At 44.6% G+C, this 11,413-nt stretch overlaps 1 protein-coding gene across 3 annotated transcripts in view; it reads right to left on the reverse strand.

Moving 5' to 3' along the window:
* The window catches only part of SLC9A8 (solute carrier family 9 member A8), a 70,151-nt gene that overhangs the window by 13,199 nt on the left and 45,539 nt on the right, over nt 1–11,413 (reverse strand). For all 3 annotated transcript variants that reach the window (XM_079783895.1, XM_079783896.1, XM_079783894.1), the window contains 2 exons: nt 3,626–3,742; nt 84–166 (listed from right to left, as the gene is read on the reverse strand). In XM_079783895.1, the coding sequence (XP_079640021.1) occupies nt 84–166; nt 3,626–3,742 (200 nt within the window). The remainder of the gene's footprint in view (nt 1–83; nt 167–3,625; nt 3,743–11,413) is intronic.

The raw sequence follows: 11,413 nt of genomic DNA on the forward strand, positions 1-11,413 counted from the left end.
TAACAGTTACATAAATGAATCCAGAACATGTGGTCATTGAGCTATGAATAAGTAATTAAATAAAAAACAAGGAAAATACTTACTATGCACCAGACGACAAAGGAAATTTCAAACTTGTGAGGGAAACTAAAAATGGACAGGCCAAGAAATGCAAACACACATGTTTCTGAAACAAACCAAAGAATGGATTATTTAGCCCAGGCTATTTTTTCCAATACAGTACTAAATTGTTAAGCAAGCAAACATTCACAAGTAAGTCAGAAACACTTTGCATATTTTCTGAAACATCTGCAACCAATATCTGGTGAAACTAGTACTGTGATTATCTCATTTTTCTCTATCACACAAGCAACATGTGCTTGCTATTCTGAATCTCCTAATTTAATGAGGCAACTGTCAAATACTCGTGTAAATAAGTACTCAGTCCATTTGCTGAACACTGTGATTAGCCGGTGAAGTGACACAATTCAGAGCCAGCGGCTGCAGACACCACCTGACTAGTGTGAAAGGGCCCTTTGTTATCTTCCTTGCCAGAGCGGACAAAGCCAAACGACTGACCTCACACATTAATGCCAGCCCAGGTTTAGAAGACAGCTCACACCCTGCAGCGTTTGCAGGGAGAAGTACATTTCCAGCGCTGGGATCCACCCCACAAGAGTCGGACATTTGTGCTCATTGAACAAGCCGTTGCTATGTGTCCCAAAGAAAAGGACCTTGTACATTTCCACCACTAGGCTCCCTGCTTTATTTTTTTTAATATATATATATTTATTGATTTCAGAGAGGAAGGGAGAGAGAGAAACATCAATGATGAGATAGAATCATTGATTGGCTGCCTCCTGCATGCCCCCCACTGGGGATAGAGCCTGCAACCCGGGCATGTGCCCTTGACTGGAATCAAACCCGGAACCCTTCAGTCCACAGGCCAATGCTCTATCCACTGAGCCAAACCAGCTAGGGCTAGGCTCCCTGCTTTTATTGTGATGGCCCAGAAAAGCCTCATAACCAGGGAGAAAAGACTGTATTGTAAAATAGTTGAGTATTATATTATAGCAAGGCTGTTTTAAAACACTTTGCCCACATTTTTTTCCTTCAAATGTGTATCCTTTTAAAATAAGTCACAAGCTGGACAGTAGATTCACCCCTCTCCTCCTTGAATTTTTCTTGAGCCATTAATATTTTTTGTGATCTTTCCAAATGCTCATTTAGGTCGCTTTGATGTCTACATTATGCTTTTCTCTGGCAGCATAAATTCTACTGTACAGGATTGGGCAAAAGTACATTTACAGTTGTGAGTAACATGAAACACAGAATTTATTCTTGTATTATATTTATTAACTAGAGGCCTGGTGCATGAAATTCGTGCATGGGGGAGGGGGCAGGGAGTGTCCCTCAGCCCAGCCTGCACCCTCTCCAATCTGGGACCCCTTGAGGGATGTCCGACCGCCTGGTGGGATCGGGCCTAAATGGGCAGTTGGACATCCCTCTCACAATCCAGGAGGGCTGGCTCCCAACTGCTCGCCTGCCTCTGCCTTTTTGCCCCTAACTGCTTCTGCCTGCCAGCCTGATCACCCCCTAACCACTCCACTGCCAGCCTGATCGACGCCTAACTGCTCCCCGGCCAGCCCGATTGCCTCTAACTGCCCTCCCCTGCAGGCCTGGTCCCCCCACAACTGCCCTCCCCTGCAGGCCTGGTCCCCCCAACTGCCCTCCCCTGCCAGCCATCTTGTGGCGGCCATCTTGTGTCCACATGGGGGTAACCATCTTTGACCACATGGGGTCGACCATCTGTGTCTTGGAATGACGGTCAATTTGCATATTACTCTTTTATTAGATAGAATTAGTAGAGGCCCAGTGCACGAAATTTGTGCATGGTTAGGGTCCCTAGGCCTGGCCAGTAATCAGGGCCGATCTGTGGGGTGACCAGTGGGGCGATCAGGGGAACCCTACTGGCACCCACCTTGGCTGGCCTGGGGCCTTGCGGGCTGGGACAGCTCCTGCGTTGAGCGTCTGCCCTCTTGTGGTCAGTGCACATCATAGCAACCAGTCGTTCCACTGGTCATTCCGCCATTCAGTCGATTTGCATATTAGGCTTTTATTATATAGGATTGTATTATTTTCCATATGAACAACTGTAAACCTACTTTTGTCCAATCCTGTATCGGTATGTCAGGAGGCTAATTTAACCTTTTGCACTCGGATGTCGAGTGTGACTCGACACGGTTAGTATCGGTAGCAGCTCTTTTTATGCTCTTTTTATCCTCTTTGAATGTATCAATAATTTGAAATATAAAAAAATCCAAATAAATAAGTTTGTATGAAAAGAAACTCCAGTTTTTTATTCTACTGCCGCGCTTTGTAAAATCTGGAGTATTTAAAAAATTAAATCCCGAGTAGAATAAAGGAATCGAGAAAAAAGCAAGCGAGTGCAAAGGGTTAATGAATCCATTGTCAATGCTTATTGACTGTTTATATTTCTTATATTACAAACTACAACAAGCATCCCTGTGCACAGGCAAAATCCCTGGTAGAATTGTGGGTCCAAGAGCTCATGCCTTTTAAATTCAGACATGCTGCAAATGACTCTCCAAAGAAATGGCATCAATATACATGCACATCAATGGCCTGTCCTACATACACCTGTGCCAGAAGTGGGTATTATCAAATTTAACATTTACTAATCTGATGGGTACAAAACAGAATTTGATGGATGTTTTGCTTTACACTCCTCTAATGGTGAGTCAGGGTCAAAGTCTTTAGCCATGACTTTCTGAGAGGGGTGCTATGGAAAAAATACCTGCTGGGCCAGAAGAGACAAACCTGGCTTCAGAGTCACTTCTGAACCATGCGACTGTGGACAAGTCATTTGACACCTGAGCCTCCTTATCCATGGACTGAAATCTGCACAGCCTGTCCCTGACTCCTATCTAGCATGTGACAGTGTGGAACTCACACTTCAAATAAGACAAGCCCCACTGAAATGTCAGGGGAGATGCTGATGGTGACAGTTAGGGCACAGCCACTTGGGCACCAGGGCAAAGGGACAGTGTGAGAGTGGTTCCTTCATGGCCAGGCATAAACTAGGGAGGGGGTGCATGGGGGAACCAGTCATCCTGGTGTACCCCAGCCCAACAATGATACCTCCCCGAGTTAGGTCTTTCAAGATGCTCCTATGGACAAGTTTGGGAAATGCTGTTACTACATTCCTCTCGCAGAAGTTCACAATGCACACTGCTAAAAAGTCCTGCAGTTCAGAAACTTGTTAAACTTTATCTCAGGATTTCCCACTCTTTATTCACTTAACCCTCATCAATATCTGTTCCGAGGAAAACATTTTTGGAAATGTGACTTTAATACATTAATATGCATGAGGCTCAAATGTTCATAATTAGTAGCTTTCATTATTTTTGGTTTTAAAATTGTAGGCAGCAAATATTCCATTTATTAAGTATTAGGTTTACTTTATGGAATTTGAAAGCCAGAGTAACAAAAGATAAGGGAGTTCAAGTCTGGCTCTGAGGATCCTGCTGCCTCTTCTGCCAGGGAACAACTGGACTCCTCAAACAGGGTAAGAAGAACCATCAGCTCAGGGAAGGCCCACGCCAGACCACCGAGAAGAACTCACCGCACAAGAAGGCCACGGTCCGGAGGGTCTGCTGCATGAGGATCTGGGTGACCGGGGACAGGTTATGGTGCGTATAGTGGGACATCACGATGCCTGAGAACAGGATGGCCATGATGCCTGGAGAGGGACAATGGGGCACAGTGCCCAGACATGAGCAGAGCAGAAAAGCACCTACCATGTGATCCACAAATATGTCACACTTCCCACAAGTCCCTGGAGCCTATCATGTTAGTTGTTTTAAGAAAAAGGAGCCTGGCCAGTGAGGCTCAGTGGTTGAGCATCGACCTATGAACCAGGAAGTCACGGTTCAATTCCTGGTCAGGGCACATGCCCAGGTTGTGGGCTTGATCCCCAGTGTGGGGCATGCAGGAGGCAGCTGATCGGTGATTCTCTCTCATCATTGATGTTTCTTTTTCTCTCTCCCTTTCCCTTCCTCTCTAAAACCAATAAAAACATATAAAAAAAAAAAAAAGGATAAGGAAATAATACCTGAGGCCTACCAGAGACTGCAGAGAAATGCTAAGGGGCCCTTCTCTCTGATAGCTTGGGCCAAATTCCCACACCCCCATCCAAGCCTCATTTTTCTCATCTGTATAGTGGAACTCAGAGTACCCGCTCATGAATTGTGTTATTTTCCATATGAACAACTGTAAATCTACTTTGCCCAACCCTGTATTGATATGTCATGGCTAATTTAATGAATCCTTTGTCGATGCTTATTAACTGTTTCTGTTTCTAATCTTCATTACCCTATTAGGAGGGTAATGAAGAATAGCCATGCAAAGTGCCCATCACAGGACAGGTGTGTGCTGTCACTGTCATCCACAGATAGAAGGAGGACAGATGAGTCACTTAGAGAGCATAAGAATCTGGGTAGCCCTAGTCGGTTTGGCTCAGTGGACAGAGCATCAGCCTGAGGACTAAAGGGTCTTGGGTTCCATTCTGGTCAAGGGCATGTACCTTGGTTGCAGGCTCAATCCTGGCCCTGGTCGGGGCATGTGTGGAAGGCAACCAATCGATGTGTCTCTCTCACACTGCTGTTTCTCTCTCGCTGTCTCTCTCCCTCGCTTCTACTCTCTCTAAAAATCAATGGAAAAATATCCTTGGAGGAGGATTAACAAACAACAACAAAAAAGAATCGGGGTAGATTTTGATTTACTTTTTTATACTTTCCCTGTAATCACCATGAAATACTCTTCTTATATAGAAAGAGAGATATAACACATAATGTCTTTTCTTTACGACACTCCATGAGAGTCTACAACTTTTGTTGTTGACTAAGGGTTTGAGTCTCACCATTTGGCCACTGCCCGTAATCACTCCTGCAGCACTTTACGAGGGTTTCCTCTCAGAGTGTCCAGGTCTAGGGTCTCTAGTTCATGTAAATACAGTCATTAAATAAGCCAAAATATATGAACTGCAAGTCAGACTTTATAAGCAAAATATTAACTCCTTCTGCCACTTTGTAGAAACAGGGATTACTGGTGAACATCCTATATAATAAAAGCCTAATATGCTAAGTGTTCAGTTGTCCGTTCAACCAATCAAGGCGTAATATGCTAATGATATGTTAAGGCCTCTCAACTGCTCGCTATGACATGCACTGACCACCAGGGGGCAGATGGTTGAACAGTTGACCAGTCGCTATGACGTGCACTGACCACCAGGGGGCAAAAGCTCCAACCAGTAGGTTAGCTTGCTGCTGGGGTCTGGCCCATCGGGACTGAGTGAGATGGGCCAGTCCCTCCCCAGCCCTGTCCCTCCCCAGCCTGGATTGTGCACCGGTGGGGTCCCTCGACCTGGCCTGCTCCTTTCCTCTTAGCAAATAGCAAATTCTTTGCTCTTTCATCTTCCTGTACAAACAAGGCTAGATGGGGACTTTCCAGCAATGCTGACTACAAGCTGCACCGGACAAGATTTGGGAGAAGGGAAGGAGTGGACCAGAGACTTCTGTACTTGTTACTGCAGACCACTGTGAAGACTGCAGCTCAAGAGTCATTCTGAATGATTGATGCGGAGATAAAAAAACACACACAGAGGACAACAGCCTCGTTGGAGTGGCTCAGTGGTTGAGCATCGACCTATGAACCAGGAGGTCATGGTTTGATTCTCGGACAGGGCACATGCCCGGGTTGTGGGCTTGATCCCCAGTGTGGGGTGTGCAGGAGGCAGCCGATCAATGATTCTCTCTCATCATTGATATTTCTCCCTCTCTCCCCTTCTCCCTTCCTCTCTGAAATCAATAAAAATATTTAAAACAAAACAAGCAGAAGACAGCAAACCTGGTGGTTCTCTCAGTATGTGCCTGCCGATGATCACCTGGAGAGCTGACCCTGCCTGACCTTGCAATAGAGCTATCAGAAGGCAAAGCAAAGGGAGATGGCAGAAGAGAGCCCAGAACCTGGGTTTGGAACTCTGGAGATCAAAGGAGAACAGGGTATGACACAGTTCTGTTTTTATGAAACGGGCTTTAGCACTGCAGGCCAACGCAGAAAGTTGCTGGCTTCTGGGCTTTCAAAGGACCTTGTTTCACCAGCTCATTTAAATATATTTTTATTGATTTCAGAGAGGAAGGGAGAGGGAGAGAGAGATAGAAACATCAATGATGAGAGAGAATCATTGATTGGCTGCCTCCTGTAGGCCCCACACTAGGGATCAAGCCCACCAACCTGGCATGTGCTCTGACAAGAAATTGAACCATGACCTCTTGGTTCATAGGTCGAGGCTCAACAACTGAGCCACGCAGGCCGGGCTACAACGTACTTCTTGAAGGCTGAATCAAACCATAATCAGTTTTCTTTGTTAATTACCCAATAATAAACATATTTCACTATAAGACATCCAGACTCAGAGGTATAGAGTAAAACAAGAGTCTCCACTCATAGCGCCTTTCCAGAGGTTAACTACTATTAACCGTTTGATATGCAGATTGCCAGTTCTCTCACTAAGCCATTAGGAAATTTATCTTTAAAAAGTAATAAACAGGATCCTGTTAGATATATGTCATGTATTGCTAGCACAGTGGATTTTCTTCAAAAGCCTCCAACATTTGCCTTTGCATGATTAGCAGAGTCCCAGGCCTATAGAACCTGCGGGATGGGCTCCTGGCCTCTCCATCCCAGCTGCGTAGTCTTCCTGCTCTTCTGGAGCATGCCTCGCTCCTTCACACCTACCTGGGACCCTTAGCACCTACTGTTCCCAGTGCCGAACACCCTTCCCCAGACCCTCCCAGGGCTGGCTCCCTCTTACACACAGGTCTTAGCCCTAGGGTCCCCCCTTTGCGACCTTCTGACCCTATGCCATGATGCTTCTGCCCTCCCCCTGCCCCCCGCCACTGTCTATCACATTATTCTGATTTCTTCATATCATTTCTCACTGCCTGAGATTATGCTATGTGTTTGCTCATTTGACTATTGTCTTTCTTTTGCAGGTAGGACTTTAATCTTGTCTTGTTTACTGCTATAGCCCCGATACAAGGGCAGTTCTCAGCACAGGGTGCGTATTTAATATTCACTGAATGGATGAATGAGTAGTTTTTAACTTTCTTAAAATTAAACAATATATCTTGGAGTGGCAGTACAAATAGATCAAATTCATTTTTTAAGTGTCTGCATAGTATGCCGTAGTGACAGCGGACCCAGACTCACTTAATTGTTCCCATTACTGATTAACATTTAGCTACTTCCAGTTTTCCTCTCACAGGCAGTGCTGCAAAGGAATTCCTTGGATATACGCCTGTGCACGTGAGTGCTGTACAGTACATTCCATCTTTGGCCAACATGTTCCCAGCAATTAACAGGAAGTGTTAAGTCCTTATCAATTTTGCAAACTCACCCTTCAACCCTGAAAGTTCCATCCTCGTGACTCACCTCAACAAAATGTGGCTCTGCCCCAATCCCCCTCCCCAAGCCCAGAGTTGGCTCAGGGCCAGGGATGGGGGCTATTCATCTTTGGCTTTTTAGAGCCAGAGGGCAAAGCAGCCCTCAAAACTGGCTTGAGTGAAAAATAGAAATAGTTAGGTATAGATAGAATTAGAACAAAGACTCTGAGAATAGCTAATGCTTCCGAGTAATAATTAGGGAGACTATTTAATTTACTGTTGAAACCAGGATACTTCCTAGTAATAACACACACTGATGCCTCTGTCAGGACTCTCACTTGCATCGTTCCCTTTAATTCTCACCTCAAGCTTGAGGGTGGCACTTTTATTACATGAGGAAGTGAATGCTCAGAGAAGTTAAGTCTGCTGACTGAGGTTACATAGCTAATGATGAGAGGTAGAGCTTGGATTCAAACCCAGGTTAGTCCGGTATCCTTAACCAGTGTGTTCTAAACACATGATTTGAGTAAATGATTTGTAGGAAGAGAATGTCCTGCTTGGTGGTCATGGGAACCACTCACTATCAGTCCTTTATGATGGTCAGGGAAAGCAGAGTACAAAAGGGACGGAGGAGAGAGCAAAAATATCACCTTTCCCATTTATGCTCTTACAGTGGGACGTGGAGGGTCCTCACAACACACCAGGCCGTCCTCCCTTTCTCTGAAACCCTGTGGGATGGAGATCCCAAAGGCCCAGAGGCAGACCATGTGTTCTTGGCTGGCATGTGCTGTCTTTGGCCCCACTCGTGTGAACAACAAAAATCCCTAAGGAAACGAGAGCCTACAAACAGAAAACACTGCCTCTCTGAAGAAAAGAAAAATACTCCCTTGTTTTAATCACAAATTCCAAATGGATGTATGAAATATATCTGCCATCAGGTACTCAGTGTTCATCTCAATGGGTGGGAAACATTTAGAAAAACAGAGGTTAAATAGCTAGGCTAGAGCCAAATGTTTCATTGGTAATGTTTATTAAGTGCCAAATTCAGGAAAGGTAAGAGAGAACACTTGATGGCAGATGCCAGGATGAAATTATCCAGGAGAACTGGCTTGGGATAAAAAAAAAAACACACAAAAAAACACCAAACCCCTGATGTTTACAAGTTCTCCAGAAAAAATTAACAGAGTCCTTCTTGCTTCCTCCTTGGCAAGATCTGCTCACAGAGTACCCACTGTGATTCCAGAAAGTGATTGTGGGAAGAATTCTGTTCAACGGAGTCATTAAAAACCACCGGGGACTTCCACATTGCCCAGGAAGAAATAATTGCTACGCAAATTGCTGTCCTGCCATAAACAACTAGAAAACTTGATGAAAGATATGAAATAAAACGGTCTTCTGACATTGAATACAGGGCAGGGTAGGACTGTGATTCCTGATAGAAGGGAAACCAACACGGTGGCCCTTCCTACTCCAGGCCCGGCCCAGCCTACTGCCGGCATTAGTTTCCAGGCTGAGGCTCAGGAAGGGGAACCCCAAACTGAGCTCAGCAGTCTCAGTCTTGCTGAGAAGAGAAGACAGAGGAGAATTGGGGGAGGCCAAAGCAGCTAGAATACCAGAGAGGAGAAGCCACACAGTAGGAGAGAGCTCCTGAGAGCTATATTGGAGTCCCCTTGAATCTTGGACTGAACTGATCTGTACATACAAGCGGTGAGATTCCAAGAGGCTGGGAGAGAATCACTAAAAAGGAATAGGTTGAGCAGTTCCCCAAGCACACACAAGGCTGGGAATAGTGTGTGTTCCCACAGGCCGGAGTGGAGTGACCTCATAACACATGGGAAATGATCTAGAGTCCTCAGAAGTGCATTAGTTCCTAGTGCACTGGAACTAATCTGGACCTGCCCTGACAATTTAAAAGTAAACTACTCTGGACCTGCCCTGACAATTTAAAAGTAAACCTCAAAAGGATTCTGCTGATTGCAGGAAACTTAGATATATGGCAGATGAAAATCCAAAACTCTATGAAGACTACATGAAAATCTTATAATTAACAACATAATCAACTTTACAATGACTGGTGTCCAATAAAAAATTAATAGGAAAGCAAAGAGCAGCAATATATAACTTATAAACAGAGGAAAATTTGTCAACAGAAATCAACCTAGAATTAACAGAAATGATAGAATTAACAAACAAGCACATTAAAATAGCTGTTATAAATATGTTCCATGAGGAGAAACCAAGATGGCGGCATAGATAAACATCTAAACTGCTGCCTCGCACAACAATTTCAAAACTACAACTAAAAGACAAAACGGACATCCAGAACCACAGGAAAGCTGGCTGAATGGAAATTCTACAACTAGAAGGAAAAAGAAAAGCACACAGAGACTCACAGGAGCTGCAGAAGGCAGAGGTACTGAGACGCACACGCGCGGAGATGGCGGGCAACTGAGTGCGTGGCTGGCTTTCTCACTAGGGAGGGAGACAAAAGCTCCCGACTGCGCTGAACTCCAGTTCCAGGCGAGACTCTGGGGACCTAGACTCATTTGGGGAGAAACTGGACTGTCTGGCAGCAGGCGAAACTTGAGGGCGGCTTTCTCTCAGAGGTGCTTGCAGCGATTACCACAGGACACTAAGACCCAGGAGCCTCTTAGGGCAGGGCTGACAGGGAAACCAATGCTGTCTGCTCCGCCCTGAGACTCCACCCCATCCAAGCTGAGCACAGAGGCTTGTGCAAGTCTGGTCTCATAAGGGTGTCTCCAGCACAGAAGTTCTCCCAGTGTAGACACAGCTGATCCTCATAGCCAATTGGCCTGGAGGTCAATTCCTCCCAGTGATACCAACAACAATCAAGGCTTAACTACAACAAGACTGTGCACACAGCCCACAAAGGGATGCACCAAGAGTGTCCACCACAGGCAACTGGGGAGGCTGAGCCACTGGGCCCTATAGGACACCTAGCACACAAAGCCACTCTATCAACTCAGGGAAGCAGCCAAAATGCGGAGACAAAGAAACAGGTCACAAATGAAAGAAATGGAGGAAAACAAACAACTGGATATAGAGTTCAAAATCACGGTTATAAGGTTTTTCAAGAATTTTCTAGAAAAGGCCGATAAATTTAGCGAGACCCTCAAGGATATGAAAAGGACCAACTAGAAATTATGCATGCACTGAATGAAATAAAAAATATTATATAGAGATCTAACAGCAGACGAGAGGATTGCAAGAATCAAGTAAAAGATTTGAAATACAAAGAAGCAAAAAACACCCAACCGGAAAAGCAAAAAGAAAAAAGAATCCAAAAATATGAAGATAGTGTAAGGAGCCTCTGGGACAACTTCAAGCGTACCAACATCCGAATTATGGGGTGCCAGAAGAAAAGAGAGAGCAAGATACTGAAAACCTATTTGAAGAAATAATGACAGAAAACTTGCCCCATCTGGTGAAAGAAATAGACTTACAAGTGCAGGAAGCGCACAGAACCCCAAACAAAAGGAATCCAAAGAGGACCACACCAAGACACATCATAATTAAAATGCCAAGAGCAAAAGACAAAGAGAGAATATTAAAAGCAGCAAGAGAAAAACAGTTAGTTACCTACAAGGGAGCACCCATACAACTGTCAGCTGATTTCTCAACAGAAACTATGCAAGCCAGACGGGAGTGGCAAGAAATATTCAAAGTGATGAATAGCAAGAACCTACAACCAAGATTACTCTACCCAGCAAAGCTATCATTCAAATTGAAGGTCAGACAAAGAGCTTCACAGATAAGAAAAAGCTAAAGGAGTTCATCACCACCAAACCAGTATTATATGAAATGCTGAAAGGTATTCTGTAAGAAGAGGAAGAAGAAGAAAACGGTAAAGATAAAAATTATGAACAACAAATACATATCTATCAACAAGTGAATCTAAAAATCAAGCGAATAAAAAATCTGATGAACAGAATAAACTGGTGAATATA

The sequence above is a fragment of the Cnephaeus nilssonii genome, assembly GCF_951640355.1.
Source record: "Cnephaeus nilssonii genome assembly, chromosome: 11".
Taxonomy (NCBI): domain Eukaryota; kingdom Metazoa; phylum Chordata; class Mammalia; order Chiroptera; family Vespertilionidae; genus Cnephaeus; species Cnephaeus nilssonii.